The sequence below is a fragment of the Carya illinoinensis genome, chromosome 1, assembly GCF_018687715.1.
Source record: "Carya illinoinensis cultivar Pawnee chromosome 1, C.illinoinensisPawnee_v1, whole genome shotgun sequence".
Taxonomy (NCBI): Eukaryota; Viridiplantae; Streptophyta; class Magnoliopsida; order Fagales; family Juglandaceae; genus Carya; species Carya illinoinensis.
The window spans coordinates 6,618,245-6,639,313 of NC_056752.1; the positions used below are offsets into that span (position 1 = coordinate 6,618,245).

The 21,069-nt window shown below is 36.5% G+C and overlaps 1 protein-coding gene across 3 annotated transcripts; it reads left to right on the top strand.

Moving 5' to 3' along the window:
- Positions 1-3,326: 3,326 nt before the first annotated feature.
- On the top strand, positions 3,327-19,123 carry LOC122308143. 3 transcript variants are annotated; one of them, XM_043121332.1, is made up of 3 exons: positions 3,327-3,585; positions 3,713-4,228; positions 18,667-19,123. In XM_043121332.1, exons 2-3 carry the CDS (start codon positions 3,849-3,851, stop codon positions 18,692-18,694), a joined length of 408 nt encoding a protein of 135 aa, XP_042977266.1. In that variant the 5' UTR covers positions 3,327-3,585; positions 3,713-3,848; the 3' UTR covers positions 18,695-19,123. The 3 variants fall into 3 exon arrangements, 1 of the variants encoding a protein (XP_042977266.1); XR_006241937.1 differs by lacking the exon at positions 3,327-3,585 and adding an exon at positions 4,793-4,887 and having other exon boundaries at positions 4,089-4,228; XR_006241935.1 differs by lacking the exons at positions 3,327-3,585; positions 3,713-4,228 and adding an exon at positions 9,179-18,042.
- The last annotated feature ends 1,946 nt before the right edge of the window (positions 19,124-21,069 follow it).

Consider the following 21,069-nt stretch of genomic DNA (forward strand, 5'->3'; position numbering starts at 1 on the left):
TGGTGTTGTTCAATGTCACGAAGGTAACTAAGAAAAACCTTTTCACTGGAACTTACAAGTGGTTACTGAGTTCTCTCCTATCTCGACCCATCTGAGACTTGCCATGATAAGCTCAAGTGCCTCATGGTCTTCCTCCTCAAGTTCCATCGCGATCACGTCATACCTAAGTTTCATTCTAGCTACGCGGAGCTCTTCAATGGTTGTCCCCATCCAGACAACCACCGTAGAGATCACGTGGAGAGTGTTGTTTATTAATTTATTAAATTATTTCATGATATTTCAGGTCTGAATAGCCACTTTTATCTGAACCAACTTCAGATTCGGTTAATCGGGTAATGGTGAAAAGTCAGAAATTCTCCTTTCAGAGTTAGCTTATTTCGGGTCAAGTTGGAAGACTACCTCTCGGGTTGGGTTGGATGAACAATCCATTATGCAAGTTAAGAATATGAATTAGATTGGCAAAGGCACGGTTTGGTAAGTTATGAATTAACTTTAAAGACTAGTTGATCATATGGATTAAATGAATATTCACAAATTGAGCATGCCTTGTAGGTTTGAACGTAGAATGATATATGCACTAAATAGCAACATATAATTGCATGCAACAAGCTATGTGAGAAAGGTTACAAATTTCATGAGTATCAATAAGAGATAGTACGGGAGTATGCATGTTTATACAATGATCAGGAGATTAATGCATAGGCTGCATACATGCCATGGTTTCTCTAAGATGAACATAGGCTTGCTGATTTTGGGAGTGCATTAGTATTAGTGATGGATGGATGTAAATTAATGGACCGAATTGCTAAGATAATATGATAGGATTTTATGCTAGCTAGCTTGAGTGAAGTCGGCTAGAGTACATGTAAGTTAGGCTTTATACGATATTGATGGTTCAAGGAAAATAGGTAATGTGAGATTATGTAAAGTGACATGGTTATAGAGGAATTGTTAATATGATTATTGTGGAGTCATGATTATAGGCTATGATTGTTTTTGGACTCGTTTGAGCATTGGCATTGGTTTAGCTATTTCAATATTTAAAATTTGACTAATATGTAACTTTTTTTTTTTTAGCTAATCACTCAAAAGTTGAAATCTATATTGGATTAACTATCATACTCTCTATAATAATAAAATATTATTATTTTTTATTATTTATATTTTTTAAATAATTTTTTATTTTTTAAATAATTTTTATTTTTATTTTCATAATCTCCAATATTGTCCAAGAATCATACATTCTAGCTTTCACAACAGAATTTATATATAAGGTTACAATGACATCGAAATTTATATATGTATAAATCGAATAATTAAATTTCATCTACTAACATATTCTATAAAATTTGAAGGATTTTTAACTAAATATGAGAAGGAAACTTGGCCACGGGTAGGAAAACGAAAGGGAGCTATGCAAAGTGAACTCGAAAAATGATTAAATATTCAATATGAAGGAGCTACATCATTTCAAATGACTTCTCTTTTAAAAAGATTGTAGCTTATCTTGTAAATGAAAATTGTTTAACTAATTCGATGTAGATCATTTTTCCTTCCCGTTGGCTAAATTATAAAGAGCACTGGCATTTGGCTAAACCAATGCCAGCGCTCTCAAGGCACTTTCATGTTAAAAGGCCCTAAGTAAGAACATGATGAAGGAAAGTGAAGGATTAACGGGTTGTTTAGATACTACAAATATATCAGAATATTTGTAAATAATAGTGAAATCATTTATAAATAATAATCAAATAGTTTGACTTAAGATGTTTTATATAGTTTTGAGAAATGAGATAGAAAAATCGAATAAAAATATTATGAAATTAAAATATTATTTGAATATAATTTTTGTTTGAAAGTTTGGAAAAATTGTATAGGGTTTTGTATTTTGTTTGAGAGTTTGAGAAACCTATAATAATTAGATGAAAAAGTTGAAAATTTGAAATTCAAATTTATTTATTTTTTTTATTCAAGTGATGTTTGAAAAAAAAAATATCTAAAAATATATGAAAATAGTCGCAACGAGCTCTAAAAGGTCATGAGTTGCCTCATTAGGCAAACTTCTAGATTTAAGTTGTCTATGGCTTGAATAGATTCTCAAACAACGTGTGTGTGAAAAAAGTCTCTAACTTTGGAAACGCTAATTGATACACATAAAAACTCAACCCACTACAATGAAATTAAATGGACGGTCTTCAATCAATTTTGTTCCACTTTGTATTGTTGTTTAATTTTATCTTTACATTTCACTGACACATAAATGCAATAGCAGTCACTTTGCAGTGGTCAAATGCAACGAGCAACATAGCATTTTTCTTAATATTTTGAAAGAAATTGCTTTGCAATTTAGTGATGATCCTTTCTTCATCATAATCTTAGAAGAAAGAGAGAGAGTTCATATTAATGAAACTACTTCTCAAGTTAAAATGAGATCCCCTTGCAAAGGAGATGGAAACTTATCTAATTGCATCAATCATCTTTAGTAAAACTATTCGGGCCTTGTAGCGGCATTTCGTGGTTGGACAAAATATGATTATTATTTTTTTAAATTCTTATAAATAATTAAATAATAATATTAAAAATTATATTTTAATAATATTTTATTTTATTTTTAATTTTGAAAAAGTCTAAATGTACGCCTGGGGGGCCTCCCCGCGGACGGTCTCCTACGTGGACTAAAACGCCCCATTTGAATTAAGTGATGAACGTTTGAATTTTGTTCAACTGATCGAACCCCTCTTTAAAAACACAAAATGTAGCGTTTTTCATTTGAGACTCTTCTTTTCCATCCATTCAAGAACACGCAGCGTTTTTGATTTGATCGCTGCTGTCTTACTCTCAGCTCAGCCGAGGAGAAAAAGAGGGAGAGACTGACACAGAGAATGTAGAGACAGAGAGAAAGACAGAAGACACGTCAGTACTCTATGATTGTGTGTGTGTGTGAGTGGGAAGCAGATGAGGAAAGCAAATGTGAAAAGGTTGATTGGAAAATCCTTTTTGTGTGGGGCAATCATTTGCAACTTTTTCCTTTTTTTCCATTTTTCACAAAATAAAAACTTGTGAAAAATATAATGAGCCTTTGCCATTGGCAAATTGAAAGAAACTTATTAGGTTCAAAGCCGTGGGTTGCTGCAACTGGTGCACGCCAGAGCTACTACGCCGAGGAAGAGAACGAAATGGTGAGGCACGGTGTTTTCCCCTTCCGCTTGAACTGGGCATGCATTTTCTGCTTGAGTGGTAACGTTTATCGGTTCATTTGCATCTTTATTTTATTTTATTTTATTATTTATATATATATATATATATATATATAAATACCACGTCAGTGGCGTTCGCGGGCAGGGACGGCATTATGCCTGCCTGTAGCACTACTCTTTAATTTTTATTTTAACTCACTTTCCAAACATTTCCTAACGCGGCAAAAGAACAACGTGACCTTCATCATCGATCCTCTTTCTCCATACAATCGTTCTTCTTCCGAGAACACAAATTATTTGTAACTAATCGTCGGAGGAAGAGTCGTGCAGATGATGATGGAGTTCAAATATTTGTTCCATAGAGAGAAAGTAAAGTGAAAGAGTGAAGAAGGTATGGATCAAGGTTAGAGGAAAATCTTTTACTTTATATATTTTAATTTGAAAAATACGTTCATAAGTTCACTAATTATGTAAAAAGATCGAGGTTTAAAAGTTCAATACTTTATTACGATACGCAGCGTGGAGGTGGTGTGCTCTGATGGGCAATCGATTGCCGGGGTTTCCGGACTTTCCTCGGCATTTCTGAAGCTTTCCTCAGTGAGTTCTTCCTCATTTCCTCGAACCTCTTCATGCAAACCCCCCTGGTGGCGTGCAATGATCGGCCGGAAACCGACGGATCTAAGAGAACGAGAGTGGTGCGAGGAGCGAGAAATGGAGGGTTGTTTCGTGGCGGCGAAGGAGAAGTGTGTCGGGTTCGCGAGAGACAAGTGCGCGACGCCTTTCCGAGATGCGCGGATTGCCGTCAGGGAAATGCGGGCGATTCCGGAGGACGTTGGGAAGTTAATTTATTTGGCGTCGGTCCTGGATAGGAGTACGTGGGTTGATTTGATTCTATTGGATCAACTGAATTCGCGGGCTTTAGCTCCAACGAATTATAGGGCGAGTGAATTGCTCGGCTCTGATCCTGAATGTTTTGAAGTAGGTGGTGGCGGAAAATTCACAAACGCTGCTCTTGAAGCTGGTCCGCCGCAGAGGTAAGTTTGGATGAAATTTCGTTTTCCCTGATTTAGCATGAAAAAGAGTAGGAAAGATTTAACGAGTAGCAGGTAAGTTGATGAGTATTTATTGGTGTTTAACATGGAATAACTTGGATTGCTGTGCAGATGAACTTCTTGTTCAATTGTACAGAAACTTGAGGCCATAGGAATGATTTTGATGATAAGTTGTGTGATTTTCTTTTTGTTTTTAATACAAAAATACTCATCCATCGTAGGAATTACTTTTTACATTGGATTTTAAAAAAGAAGTTCACAGGGCAATCCGGCACCCAGATACTCTTGGACAGCTATAGCTAGCACAGGAATTTTCTCAGAGAAAATATATGATCTTTAGAAATAATCTCCTTCACAACCTTTAGGCCTCCCTTTGGAGTCTCATTTTGATTTGTTGAGGTTGTTAACTACTCTTTGGGAGTCCGTAGCTATGGATGTTCTTTGAGGCTATTACTTTTAGCGTTTTGCTTCATTCTTTTGATAATTGCGTTTTGCTTTATTCTTTTGATAAGTGCGTTTTGCTTCATACCATCTAACTAATGCCAGGAACTGAAAATGAATTAGCAGCCAACCTATAAGCATGAAGCTTGTTGCCTCTATAGTTCTCCACTTTTTGCAGAATTAGATTCCAGAAGGTATTGGTAAGGAACATCAATATTTTCTATTTTGGTTGCACATCAATTGTATACCATTTCTTCTGTTACAATGTTCACTTGAAATGAACTTATCAACAAAAAAAAATGTTCACTTGAAATGTGCACGTGTTTTGTGTTGCAGCTTGTTGAATTTCTTGGTTGAGTTTTAGCTAGCCAATCATTGGGCACATGAAACTGTAGGAACCCAATTTACTGTTGTTTTTTTTTCTACAATAACCTGCTTGTCTATAAGCGTCATTATTCTTTGATAGATTATTGCGACATGTTATGTAATACCCCCTCCCTGGTTAGGAATGCTGCTCACTTTTTTTTGATAAATAAGTAATTTTATTAATCAAAGAATGGCGACGCCTGAATTACAACTCTAATGCCCCACCTAAGTGGGTGCATTAGAGGCTAGAAAGTCCTGAAGGGCCATACCATTAAAATCAACAGCTATGGCCCAACTACAAAGAGTTCTGAAAAATAAAAGTTTAAGCTCCTCTATAGATCTTTCCTGGTCTTCAAAAGTCCTTTCATTGTGCTCCCGCCACAAACTCCACACAATGCAAATCGGAATCATCTTCCACACAGCTTTAATCGGCCGCCTTCCTCTTATGCTTGGCCAACTAGCCAATGCTGCCTCAACCGTTCTTGGCATCACCCATACCATTGCCGAGCGAGCAAACACCTCGTTCCATAAAGTCCTTGCTACCCCACAATGTAATAGAAAATGATCGACTGACTCTCCTCCACTTTTGCACATACAACACCAGTCTGCAATGATAATCCTTCTTTTCCTTAGATTATCAGTGGTAAGAATCTTACCCAACACTGCTGTCCAGACGAAAAATGAGGCTTTTGGAGGTGCATTGTGGCGCCATATCCTCCTCCACGGGAAAAGAGAAGTAGACTCTGGGGTGAAAACCTTATAGAAAGATTTAACCGAGAAAACACCTTTTCTTGTTGGCTTCCACCACATGACATCTTCTTGCTGGCTGTCTAGATTTATGGAGTATATAAAGCTGTAAAAATCTGCAATGCTACTCATCTCCCTGTAACAGCCCGCTAGAAATTCAATTGTGAAATTTCTATTAACTTTAAGAACCTCGTGAAAACCCCATAAGTTTTCACGAATCCATTAATCATATAGGTTTTTGTCTAACTACATAGTTAGTGTTATTATTTACTATGGTATCAGAAGTGTGTTTTTGATTATTGGAAATAGTTAGAAGTGACAAAATGTATTATGGTTTGTGCCATTAGACTCGGAGGGTTATTTAAAGTCTTATGGCGCAATAACATTTTTTCATATTTTCGGTCAAAACGTCTGTTTTAAACTGTAGATATTATTGGATAAAAAGAAATATCTTGAGGTAATTTTCATGAATATTATTGGGTAAAAATATCTTGAGTTGATTTTTGTAGATATTATTAGGTAAGAGAGTCCTACACTCCACTCTCACTCTGGTAAGAGAGTCCTACACTTAACTCTCACTTCGGGTAAGAGAGTCCTACACTTAACTCTCACTCCAGCCTCATCTCTTCCATATCTTATCCACAAATATCTCCAGTCATCCCTCCCCACGAAATTATCTTCATTTATGCTTTCCATTGAAAGAATACCAAACACTCTCTCTCGGACAGCTTTTAGGAGTTCTTTTGCACACCCATTTCGAAGCTTTTGTAAGTGTTTTATCATAAAGTCTCCTTCATATAAGTTGTTCCTCTTTGAGTCTAGTTTCCGTAGATGTATTTTTCGTATCATTCCATGGTCATTTGGTCGGTCAAAAGTATTTTTAACCATAGAAAGGTCATTCTAGGCGTGAATCTGGAGAGTATGTTATAGTTTGGAGTTTTTGACCAAGCTAATGGATAGATATTGGTCCGAAATTTTTATGGAGTATTGTTAACATGTATATATGACTATTGGTTGAGGAGTTTTGCATGATTAAAGGTTTTGATGAAAGATTTTCTTAGATTTAGAAACTTAGAAACTGGAAGAGGAAAAACAGTTTCTGTTTTGAGAAAGTTTAACTCTTTGGTGGTCTAAACCTATTCTAATGACTTTGATAATTTTATTGGAGGATCCTAAACATCTTATATACATGTTATATTATTATTTTGAAGATATTTGATGTTAGTTTCAAAGATATGAAATTTTATGCAAAGAGATATTCAGATAAGCCAAAGTGTGGATATTCTTGGCTAAATTTATGTTTTGATTAATTTCTAACCATGTGATCTTGAATTAGAAACTTATATATGTTTTAGGACATCTTTTTAAACCATGTGATGGTTTGGTTTGAAGATCATATATTTATAAGTCATAGATCAAGAGATTTATCAAAACTAGTTGAGGAAAAAGTTTCTGTTTTTGAACTAAGTGTAAAACCAAAAACTCCAAATGTTATTTTGTGATTTTGTTGACTTTAGTTTGATAATTTAAAGCATGGTTGATGTTAGGATGATATTATGAATATGTTAGAAGTAAGATTTGATTTTTGAAATTCTTGGAGATGTTTTGATTTAAGGTCAAAACTTGTGATTCAAGTGCTTGAATTTTTTTTACAAAAAAGTTTGGTGTTGATTATTAGCTTTTTCTAAATGGATGTTTTAAGTATGGTTTTGAACTTAGGATTGGAAGATGTTTGTTGCAAAATTTTGGTTTAAGCATGAGTTTTGAAGTTGGAAGGAATTGCAACAAAAAATAAAGGGAAATGGCCTATGGATGTTTCAACCATAATGTGTTCTTCATAGTTGTGTTTTGTTTTAAATTTTTCTGAGTTGATATTTAAGTTTAGGACAAAATTTACATGAGGAATGTAAATTTTGGAAACTTTTGGAGTTAGTATGCAAAATCCTTAAGTTATGGGTAAAACGGTCATTTTTCCACATGTAGAGAGTAAAATGAAAATTTTACTCTTTAAGTTAGTATTTTTCATATTTCAAATTATTAATGATTTAGTTCTAACTTTTAGAATCACTAATAATAGTTCCTCGTGATCGCACTTGAAGTTTTATAAGAAACGCGAAGATCGAGGTAAGTTAGCTTTTAACTTACTAGCAGTCTATTGTGTATGTGTGCTAAGTAAAGGAACTACAGTGTATGTATGTGTGTTATCATATATATCATGCCATGCCAAGTTATCACTTAATTGTCTATTATACAGAATTTATTCTGTCATCAATTTTTATCTGTTACATAATATATTCTGTTATGTATTACTGTACATGATAAGTACGTCATGCTAAGTATGCCATCTATTACATGCAAGTCAAGTCATGTAATATTCACTGTTGCAAGTATGTCATGTTAAATATGTTATCTATTATATGTTATGCCATGTTACGAAATGTTTCTATCTCAAGTTGGTCATGTATTCTAAGTTATGTTCAAGTCACGTTATGTTACGTCAGGACTTCAGTCCTTTCGTATTCCAGTCACATTTCATCTTGAGTACATTATGATATGTAGAATACATGGGGCCACAACAACTGTGGAGTATGTATTTAACTACAATTGTGATGCGTAAAATACATGGGGCCACAACAACTGTGGAGTATGTATTTTTCATGTTAAGTCAAGTTTGTGTAGAATACATGGGGCCACAACAATTGTGGAGTATGTATTTTTAATGTTAAGTCTAGTTTGTGTAGAATACATGGGGCCACAACAACTGTGGAGTATGTATTTTTCATGTTAATTCAAGTTTCAGAGCAAGTTCATGCTAAGTCAAGTTTCAGATCAAGTTCATGTCAAGTCAAGTTCAGTTCATGATTCAATTTAAGCTATGTCAATTATGCTATGTTGTACGCTAAGTTATGCCTTAATTACTTATGAATTTGATTATGCATTTATGCTTTTACTGTCATACATGCATCATTAGTCTGTATGGAAGTTTTTTGTTAACTTGCTGAGATTTGTAATCAAATCTCACTGTGGTAGTCCCAACTACCATTCCCCCCGAATGGTAGATCTTGTTACAGGACCTGAAGGAAGATTAGGAGCTGACCAACTAGACACAGTCGATTGAACGACGGTGCGTCGTTAATGTTAATATAGTAGTTAAATTACTACTTGTACGATGGAGTTGCATTTCCAGTACTTTTGGATCATAATTATTTTGGAATAGTGCTGTGATCTTAGTTATTCAATGTATCTTTATTTATGAAGTATGTTTTAAGTATTGGGATATTTTCAGTTTGGTGCATAGTATTGCTAAAGAAAAAAAATTATCCGCTGCGAATATTGCATAATGTTAGATGCATGTTAGGATTATTGCATCTTATATGTCATGAACGGGAACAGGTAACCTTGTGTTGCATGTCTCGACGCTTCAAATGTCCGTCCGATCCCAAACGGAATTTGGGGGCGTCACACTCCCAATCCTGTATCACCCTACCGAAATGAATATTCCAAACAATTCGTCCCTCCATCACCTCCATAGCATCCTTCACTGAAATATTCTTTGCACTCGCCAGTTGGAAGAGAGATGGATACACATCTTTTAAGGCCCGACAATCACACCACACATCGCTCCAAAATTTAATCCTGGATCCTGTACCCACCTGAAACTTAACAAAACGGTTAAACACCTCCCAGCCTCTTCCAATGTTTTTCCACAACCCGACTCCATGAGCCCCCTTTACTTCTCTCGTGCTCCACTCTCCCCATAAGCCGCCATACTTTTTTTCTATAACCATTTTCCATAGGGCGTCTGGTTCTCTGGGGTATCTCCATAACCATTTGCCTAATAGTGCCCGATTAAACACCCTTAGGTTTCTAACACCCAAACCTCCCCCCTGGATTGACTTACATACCTGTTTCCACTTGACCAAGTGAAACTTGAACTCATCTCCCAAGCCTCCCCACAGAAAATCTCGTTGAAGCTTCTCAATACGGACTGCTACACTTGCTGGAATTGGAAAAAGAGATAAGAAATATGCAGGTAGATTAGATAATGTGCTTTTTATCAAGGTGATCCTACCACCTTTAGACAAGTACATTCTTTTCCACCCTGCCAGTCGCCGCTCAATTTTCTCAAACACCATATCCCATATAGAAGTAGCCCTTGAAGCACTCCCCAAAGGCAGTCCCAGATAGGTCATAGGAAGAGAAGCAACCTTACAACCCAGCGTTCGTGCCAATAGCCGGGTGTTTGGAACCGACCCAATTGGCACCAATTCTGATTTATCCAGATTCACCTTCAACCCAGAGACAGCCTCAAAACAGAACAGTACAACCTTTAGTGCTTGAATCTGCCTATATTCAGCTTCACACATGATCAGTGTATCATCTGCAAATAATAAGTGGGAAATATCAATGATGCCCCTGCTTGGGGTTCCAATCGGGAAACCTGCAATAACACCATTCACCACCAGTGCCGATATCATCCTGCTTAGCGCCTCCATGACCATGACAAACAGCAAAGGAGATAATGGATCCCCTTGTCTCAAACCACGTGAACTCTGAAAAAATCCCACTGAAGTTCCGTTCAATAGTACCGAAAATTTTGCCGAAGAAATACACCAACAAATCCAGGCCTTCCACCGCTCCCCAAAACCACACCTCCTTAATAAGTGTAAAAGGAAATCCCAGTTAACATGATCATACGCCTTCTCCATATCAAGTTTGCACATGATTCCTGTTTTCCTGGCGTTTAGTCGACTGTCGAGGCATTCATTGGCAATTAGCACTGCATCTAGGATCTGTCTTCCTTTAACAAAAGCATTTTGGGGTTGAGTAACAATCTTACCCATCACCTCACTTAGTCTATTCGCAAGTACCTTGGATATTATCTTATACACCCCACTCACTAGACTGATAGGCCTAAAATCCTTAATCTCCGTCGCTCCCACCTTCTTAGGTATCAAAGCTAAGAAAGTGGCATTAAGGCTTTTTTCGAATCTTCCCACCCTGAAAAACTCCTGGAAGACTTTCATTAGATCTTCCTTAATAACACCCCAACAGTCTTGGAAGAAACCCATAGAGAATCCATCCGGTCCTGGTGCCTTGTCCTTAGCCATTTTCCTCACAACTTCATAGATCTCTCTCTCTTCAAATTCCCTTTCTAAATGTGCTGCGTCATTCAGACCAATGGTATTAAAATCCAGCCCATTCAGAGGAGGCCGTCATCCCGCCTGTTCCTTTAGCAAGTTCTCATAATATCCCACAACATGATTGTGGATTTCCTGTTCATCTCTGCACTCCATTCCATCCACCTTCAACATCTCAATGTTGTTATTTCTCCTATGTGAGTTTGCTATTCTGTGGAAAAAGCCCGTGCACCGATCCCCTTCCCTCAACCATAATGCTCTTGATTTTTGACGCCACAACACCTCCTCTAATAGGATCAACTTTTCAATTTCTGCACCCAGCTCAAGCTTTCTATCTTTTTCTGTCTGTGTGAGGTGTTGTACCTCTTGAAGTCTCTCAATCGCCTGAAGTTCCGCCAGCTTTGCTTTTTTGGTTTCCCTTACATTGCCAAACAATTCCAAGTTCCAAGTTTGAATATCCTTTTTAAGAGCTTTCAATTTTGCCACAAAAATGAAACTCGGGGTTCCTTGAAACTGATAGGAGGACCACCATTGTTTAACCCTATCCATGAAACCTTCTGATTTTAGCCACATATTCTCAAATTTAAACGGCCGATGACCCTTCCGAATACCTCCACAGTCTATCATAATTGGCCAATGGTCCGAGCCAATACGGGCTAGCCACTTCTACCAAACCTCCGGAAAATGACTTTCCCATTCCGGTGAAATGAGAAAACGATCCAATCGGGACCAGGACTGAATATTCGACCAGGTAGCGGTACCCCCAGCTATAGGCAGGTCTACCAAATTCAAGTCGAAAATGCACTCTAAGAAAGCCTCCATTGCTGGTCGTAATCTTCTGCTTCCCGATGCTTCACTTGGGAATCTCACGACATTGAAATCTCCCCCTATACACCAGGGGAGATCCCACACACTGTGAATCCCGGCAAGTTCATCCCATAGCAAGTTTTTTTCAGAATCTGAATTGGCACCATAAACACCTGCAAAAGCCCAACGATAGTTATCGGCTATACTCTGAAACGAGCATGCCACCATATAATTACCAATAAATTCCTCCACCCTTTCTACCACACGTCTATCCCACAAAACCACAATTCCTCCTGAAGCTCCATTAGAGGCCAAATAAGCCCAATCAACATGTACACCACTCCATAAACTTCGCACTATTTCTCTATCCATACATTTCAATTTAGTTTCTTACAAACACACAATATCCGCTTTCCATTCCCTAATCATATTTCTAATCCGCAGGCGCTTATCCCCCTCATTAAGCCCACGAACGTTCCATGACACAATTTTTGGTTTCATGGAGGAACATTCTGCCCCTTCCCTTTTACCCTACCCCTACTAGCACTGCCCTCCATGTTCATCGACCAAGTCAATCTTTGGAGTTTCCGATGCTTTTTTGATTTTCCTTTATCCTTTTGTTTGTGCCCTGCTTCAATGGCTGTAAACAACGCCATAAACTGCTCCTCATACCCATCACACTCAAGCCCCACTATTTTTTGAATTTCTTTCACTTTATGATAAACCCAATCTGTTACATTCGGTTGGGATGGGAGGCAGAATTTTCTTACTTTTAAAAGAATTTTCTTACAAGCCAGGTTATAAAAGATTCCATAAAACGAAAACAACCAAACTTTATTAAATAAAAGAGATTTATAGGTAGCATATAAAAAAAAAATTCAAGTCTTGTGTTAATTCAGAAAATCACATATTAAAACCTAAATTAAAACTGTTCTAATAGTCTGTAAAAAAAAAAAAAAAAAAAAAAAAACTGTTCTAATAGTCTAGGCCCTTTTTTTATAAGTTATAAAAGAGCATTTTCAATCACTTTTAGTTCATTTATATAGTTACATATACATTTTTTTTCCCTTTAATCCACCAATGGCCAGAAGTTGATCCTCCTCCGTGATGGGCATACCCAGGTGCGCTGCTGGTGAGCCATTCCAGGCATTACAGTCCACCCTTTATCTCTTGTACCGTAAATAATCATTGTTATGGCCCCTTTTCGAAAAACATTTATCTCATGCATTCATTCATTTTCTGTCCAATCTTGATCTTATCCTTTCCTTATTCTAATTTCCTTTTCCTTTCTCCTTTTCCTTTCATTTTTCCATCTTTCATTCCTTTAATATATAATGATACAATAAGTATATGATGGCAAGTAAAATCATACAATTCATTCCATTGCATTCATCATGTTATATAATAATGATAGGGTACATTTACTTATTACTTATCCAAAAATAAAAAATAATGATAGGTTACATGTAACATGGGTTTCCAATGAACAGTCTATGCATAGTATATCTTTCAAAACATGTACATATCATATAGCTTCGCTAAAAGAGCATTTTTGTTTAAAAAATTAGCTAGAAGGGTATGATCATAGTTGCTTACCACTTAGTTTTGTGCAAACAATCAACAATCACATCAACAAGCATCTATTTAAATCACATATATATCATAATATCAATTTCTATCTAAACATTGATCCTTTAAAGGGGTGGCAGGCAAGAGGCCTTCTTGGGGTGAGCTGCTGCTAGCAAGAATTTTCTAGGGCTAGGGATTCTAGGCCATTTCTGAGTTTCTGGCAAAACTGCAACACCCCGCTCCCCAACATTAAGAAAGACATTTTTTTTTAGAAAATCACAGGAGCCGGTGTGCTACTACTGAACCTGACTTAAAAATATATTTGTTTTTTTAAGAATCAAGGGAGTCGTTTTGTATTAAAATATTGAAATTATAAATGAGAGTGCGCAAAAGTATTTATTAAAATTTCTCAAAGTCCATGCCATAAAAATCATAACTTAAAATCTTTGTACATGATCTAGGCCATTACACACCTCCTTGGACTAAGTCCCGTCCTGCAGCTCTACCTTCATAAATATTCTGACCTATGGTGGTTTAAAAACATAAAGCAACTAAAATTAGTCGATGACTCTGTAAGAAACCCATCATCACGTTAAAATGCTTATACATAAGGTTTTTCATAAAATATTTCATGCTGAGAACTTAAAATATGACTGTCCATACTTATGCTATGACATGCATGATTTATCTTGGCATATCTGACTTATCTTATCGTACTTGTCCACACACTTAACCTTATGTGCAAGGCTGTGCACTGGCCCCACATCCCGCCCACAAGGGGAGCTGCTAATAGTATTCTAGTGGACCAAGCTTAGCTCCGTGACTTGCACATCCACCCATATATCATATTGGTACCATGTATCTAAATGGTCATTTGATTAACTGTTCTAAGCTTATCTTACACTTGATTTTATGAAAACTTACGTATCTTATGCAACATAAGATGCATAATACATACATAACTATAATATGCGAAATGAAATATGATGAATAACGTGCTTGCAAATATCATGACATGCGTGGTACATAAATATCGGCTTTCAAAGAATGGGCTTTAATAATAATACATATAACTAGCTAACGTATGTTAATCCTAATTTATGATCAAGGTACTTACCCTGTAGTGTTGCTTCATAAAATTTCCGACACAAAATTAATCACGATGTGATGTAGGGACGATAGTGGTTGTGACTAGGAGGAAGGAAGAGACAATGGTGGCCTTACCGTGTCTCATGGTGGGGGAGATGAGGCTACGGCATGCTGAAGGTAAAAAGAGAGCTAAAAACAACAAAGCCTAGGCTTGAAGAGATTGGTGCATGTACAGTTTGCACGGGACTCTATTTATAGGATTTTATAATATGCGAGTGATGGTATGGGTTGGGTTTAGGAATTTTAAGGTGAGGACTCGTCAACCTTCCAAAGCAAAGAATTGCTTAACATTATTTTTTGCTTGATTTTATTGAAGAACCCCAATCTGAAAAGCACAAGAATTAAGACTTCTACTCCTTATAAATAACAAACTAGCATAAAGATAATGTTTGAAACTCTGTATGAAACTAAACCAACAATGGAGAAGTATCTCCTTATTCAAATATTAAAAGGCTTCTAATTAAACCACAATTCCATGTCCAGGCATTCCATGATAACCATGCAGCTGAAATATCACGCCTATAGATATAACAACTCAGAGTCTCAGACCGAGCTTTCCTCCAAACTGGATTGTAGGAAATTTCTCCCAACCCATTTAAAAAATTCTCACGTGCCCCTTGAACATATGAAATCATACTTTTTTAATGAACGGGCACATGATGTCTTTTTTAGTTAGACTTTTAGAAAATCATGTGTGTCTCACATGCTTAATGAACATTTGCCATATTTATAGATGGGTTGGAGGAAAGTTTCTCCAACCTAGGTTATAGGAAAACTTGTACTAACAGTCCGGGACCCTTTAAGGATCCTTGCACTCAAGGTCCTAATTATTCTCAACCTCATGAACGTTTCAGACGCTTCTGAGGTTGTCGTTTTGAGTGCTCCTTTGTCTCTCCAATTTTCCTTTGCTGCTTTCTTTTACCACTGCACTCCCTTGTGCTTTGTCGTACATGAGGGGGTTTGGTTGAATAGAGTTGGACTGAAGCCGTTTGTGATGCTTTGAGCTGCTTCTCTATTGTTGGGGCTTCATCGCAATAGAATTGATTTTCTTTTTGCACGAGCAGGGCCAAATATGGTGGTTGGCCATCCACATGGTGGCCGTTTGACTTGAAATACTGTGGTGTAGTACGTTCTTGTAACACTCCTTCTCATGGATTAGGAACGTTATGTACTTTCGCGACTTACTCAGTACGAGACTTCACATAATAAATTGCCTCATATTATTGAAATCATAAACCATAACGTATGAAGTCTTAAAAACTGAAAGTAATCTCATAAGACGAAATTTAGAGATAATCCCATTTGTAAAGACACTTGCTAAGTTTGGAATTTCTGTAAAACGGGTCATGTTTGGATACCAAGAATGTTTGGAAATATTTTTTTTATAAGAAAAAAATTTATTTATTTTTTGATAAGAAGTGTTTTTGTTTGGAAGGTTTGGAAATATTTGATAAGTGTGAGAATTTGTTTGAGATTAGGTTTTGTGAAATGAGCGAGAAAAAGTGGAATAAAAATATTTTTTAAAATAAGTATTGTATTGAAGTTTGTGAAAGTGGATACATAAAGTTAAAAAGTTGTTTGAATATATTTTATAATATTATTTTTGTTTTGAAGTTTGTAAAAGTTGTATTGATTTTTGTGTTTGAGTAATGATTAGATGAAAAGTTTAAAATTTGAATTAGAAAAGTATTTTGTGTTTAAGTGATGTTTGAGGATGAAGTAATGAGAAATTTTGGAAATTTAGTGAGCGCAATTCTGATCATCTTCGTGCTTTAAGACCACTTCTACTGTATTTTGAAGCTGTCTCGGGGTTAAGAGTTAATTTATCCAAATCTGAAATAGTTCCTATGGGTTCCATTCAGAATATTTCAAACCTGGCCAATATATTGGGTTGTAGAATTTCTTCGCTTCCTATGAGATATCTCGGTCTTCGATTGGGGCTTCACATAAATCAGTTACTATTGGGATTGGGTGATAGAGAAAATTGAAAAGAGGTTAGCTGGTTGGAAAATGATTTACTTGTATGAAGGGGGAAGATTAATAACTTTGATAAAAAGTACTTTCTAATCTTCCTACTTATTTTATATCTCTTTTCTCCTTGCTGGCAAGGATAGAAAGAAGAATTGAGAGTTTATATCAGAATTTTTTGTGGGGTGGTAAAGGAGAAGAAAAAAAGTTTCATTTGGTTAGTTGGAAAAAAGGTTTGTCAACCGATTAATTGTGGTGGGTTGGGGATAAAAAACTTGAGATTGTTTAATAGAGAACTACTTGGGAAATGGCTTTGGAGATATCACTTGGAGAGAAATGCCTTTCCCCTTTTTAACATCTCCTTTCAATTTGTACATATTTCCCCTTCCTCTGTTTTGGTTTCTAGCGTTATCCTAATTACAATTAAAACCCCATTTTATACCACAAACATTGTCTTGGATTGCTTGCTCCTAATTGTTATCACCTTTCTCCGGGTTCAAACTCAGATTAGGATCTCCCTTAGAAGTCCCTTTGCCTACTTCAATATCATGACAGTTGGAAGGGCTTGCTAGACCCTTATCCTTGTTCAATTTGTCAGTTTTCTCTGTTTGATTTCCCACCTACCCTGTTAGATTTTGAGCATTCACTCCGTTGTCCTTTGGTCTCTGGTTTGACCTTAGGTTCTCTTTTCCTTTGCCTTTTGAGGCAATCCTACAAACACCAGGAGGTCTCCTTGGTGCCTACATAATGAGCAGGAAACCTGGACTCTTTTGTATATATTGTCTGCTAGAATCCTTTGGACTATGCTATAACTGCTACTTTTGATGTATTCACCACCAACGTCTTCAAACTCTATGCTAGGGATGGATCTAGAAATCGTCTGTCTAGAGAGAAAAAACTCACGTATGATGGCGATGAATTTATTTTGGTATTTTCCGTTTAACTTGAGTGATTAGCCTGTGAGACCAAAAGAAAAACCAAGATTTGAAGATTGTTAAGAGTTTTGCTCAATGTTTTTAAATACTAATTTTGTCCTGCACATTGATCCAACATGAATTAGATGATACATTTTGATCCTGGTTCGGTTTTTTAGTTGGGTAGAGACTTTGACATACCCTCACTCACGCCTCTCCCCATTCCAAGTGTGCAATAGGATCAAGAGAAAACCTTCTAGTTGGTACATCTGAAGTAGTCCTGAGAACAGCATCCAATAAAACAAGGCCGCGTAGCACACTCATTACAGAAGGAATGATATCCACTGCACCCAAGCTCTCTCTCTTCGAAAATGTCCAGTACAGAAGCTCATCTCTTCTCTATTGTCTCTCTCCAAATCACACCGAAGAACGCGTCTCTTCTCACTCATCAAATACCCATCGCAAATCCTCCAACTCGCCTGTCTCAGAAATCCTCTTGCTCGTCTCTCTCTCTCATCGATGCCAGCCAGCCCAAGAGTGGGCACCGAAGCTCGTCTCTCTCTCTCTCTCTCATCGAAAACGTATGTTTCAAAAGCTCAACTCTCCCTCTTTCTCGTCTGTCTCTCCCAATCACACCGAAAAACTCGCCTCATCTCTCATCCAATACCCATCGACACCAGCCACCCCAAGAGTGGTACGTTGGATTTTTTCTAATTTCATAGAATGTTTATTTATTTAGCATCGGTTTGGATTGAGATAAGCATTTCATGGTTTTTAATTCTGTACATTTTGCAATGGTTTGGTGTGGATTATTGCTTGAAATGGGTGGATTATTCTATTGGAGGATGGGCTCGGTGGTACATTTTGCAATGGTTTGGTGTGTGTGTGTGTGTTATTGCTTGGAATGTGGATTATTGCTTGAAATCGAAAGGGATGAAATGTAGACGTTTGTTGTGAATCTGGGTGTATCGTTTGTAATAAGGGAACCAATGAAATGTAATGGAAGAATTAGGTAATTAAATAACATGCTATGCAGGGAAGGTGTTTGACACATTTTCTCAAAGACTCATACGTGTTACCGTAAATTCCATGAGACTTGCATATGCCTAAGTGATGGGGGCCACAAGGCCACAGCTTCAGATGTTAAAGGGATGAGTGGGGTGGAATTGGGAAATGCATAAGGTTACTTTATTGTCTGTGTAGGTTAAAATAAAGCTGCATGTACATGCTTGGGAAATGCAAAATTTGATTATGGAATTTGTTTGTGTATAAAGTTGCATCTCTTTTTTAATATAAAAAAAGTCTCGATCCTTTACAGGTGTGGAAAGATGTTGACGGTGTTTTAACATGTGATCCTAACATACTCACAAGCAGAACCAGTGCCATATTTGACATTTGAAGAGGCTGCTGAACTTGCATATTTTGCCAACCAGGAATCATGATCTTATACCTTATTACCCAGTCAAGTTGTGGAGTACAGCTTCAACGAAGGAACGACAGGATACATGATGAACATGTCAGGAAAGAACAAGCCAAATTACAATTACAAGCCATAGAGAAGAAGTACAAGGGAACCATGATAGCGTTGTTCTTGTCGTTGTTTTTTATTGTGATTGTAAGTTTTATGTATCCGAGGAAAAATGGCATATGTCAGTCATTGCTGAGACTCATGTAATCATTAAGTCATTTGCTGTAATGTTTAGAGCACTTTTTGCAAGTTTTATGTAGACTTTGGGGTGGCAACAATCTAATTTATACAACCTGACTTTTTTGTATCTTTGGTATCTCGCGTAAACTTTTGAGCAAACATCTTTCATAGGTGAAGGAGACCTTAATGCAAGTAGTGGCTTCGTTTTCATTACCTGATGTAATTTTCTTATGATTGTACTTGTCAAATAATGCCTCTTAATATTGATGATTAAAATCTCATTCACTCCACAAAAATCTCATTCAATATTGATGATTAAAATCTCATTCACTACACAACATAAAAAAACATAAAATTGAGTCTTATCCATAAAAATTACAAGTTCCACAATAAGTTACATAAACTCCACAATATACATCCTTCTTCATTGTAACATAAAAAAAAAGTTTCACCATCTAACTCCAACCATCAGTCACCAACTCCACAAAACTCATCCATAATGCAAATGCTTCACCATGTAACTCCAACCTCATTCACCGTAACATAAGAAAAATCAATTAATACAAATATCATCGTATTAATAAAAATTAAATCAATATAAATATTACATACAATGTACAACTGAAGTAAAACTAAATATCCAAGTTCTGCAAACACAACCTAAAAACTGCTCTCTCTCTCTCTCTCTCTCTCTCTCTCTCTCTCTCTCTCTCTCTCTCTCTCTAAATGCTCTCCCTTCTCTCTAAACTTCCCCAAACTCTAGAGGCACACGACAGGGGGTGGGAGCTTCGGCTCCCCCCTCTCTTCCCTTCCCCCTCCCTTTCTCTTTTCCGTACAGTGTTTTGGTTGGTTTTTGTTTTGGTTTTTTCAAGCAAATAAGGGAGGAATTCTAATTAGGTCTTTTCAGCCGCCGGCCGTCAACACGCGCCCAACCAAGATATTGGCTAGTCGCCAATCTCCAAGACCACTGAACGCGACGCCAAACAGAGTGGAGCATAGCCCGCACACGTAGGACGAAAACTTGGACTTCTTTGGCGTGTGGCTGTCACGCACCACCGAGGAGCCATCTGCCAACGCATAGCTTGGCTTTTATGGGACCTTGGACTCTGGGACTTCAATTACCGACCGTCGGCTTTCCTCCTAGAGCAGTGTGTGTCTTGCACAGTCACTATTGCCACTGTTGGGTTCTATATCTCCAATTTAGAGCTTTTTTTAGTTTTTTTGTTCTTTTGATTTCACATTGTGACCCGAGTGAGGTGTTGAGCTGCTAGATCGGTTACAATCTGAAGCAAGAGATGGTCGAGAGTGGCGGGCAAACAAAAATATCACGACGTTTATATATTCTACATTTATATATCTCTAAATAAAAATATCACTTTAGAGATAAGATTGCACACTAGAAATAAATCAAATGATAGCAGCAAACAACTGCCCCGATGTTGCCATTTCGGTGGCTTCTTTCCTTAGAACAGTTCAAGGCAATAATTGTCATAATTGATTAATGCATCTTTTGAAAGACTTTTTGGTTCTGCCATTCTTTGAATTTGAGTTTTTTCAAAAGATTAATAATATATGTACAATCTTTTATAATTATATTTTAAAATAAAAATATTTATATAAAGTGATCTTAATTTTATAAAAAGACTTCTCATTTAACATATAATTATATTATATGTTTTCAAAATTATTTTCAAAATTTAATGAAAATTACATTGGATTAACTATTAGATTGATTAAAACAATAATATAATATAATTTTTTTAATAATAATAATTTTAATTTTTTATTATTGAGAGAGGGAAAAGAAAACTTCCCACTCATGCTTGTTCCTGAGTCCGCTTAGCACATTCTTGTGCCTGAGATCACAACAATGCTTACATCCTCTTATCGTTGGGGGAATAAATGAGATTAAAAAACACATTTAGTTGATAAACAGTAAAGACAATGATGCACCACCAACTACATTACGACTTAAATATTATTATATATTAAAATATTAATATCTTTTACTTTAATTCAAAATTTCTGTACTTGCAACAGTTTAAAATATATAAAATAATAATTTTTTTATAA

What these genes read in the sequence shown, in the direction of transcription:
- LOC122308143 (XM_043121332.1), top strand. Translation starts at nt 3,849, where the DNA reads ATGATCGGCCGGAAACCGACGGATCTAAGAGAACGAGAGTGGTGCGAG. An exon ending in GAAGCTGGTCCGCCGCAGAG is followed by an intron (nt 4,229 to 18,666) that starts GTAAGTTTGGAT and finishes GATCCTTTACAG; the next exon opens with GTGTGGAAAGATGTTGACGG.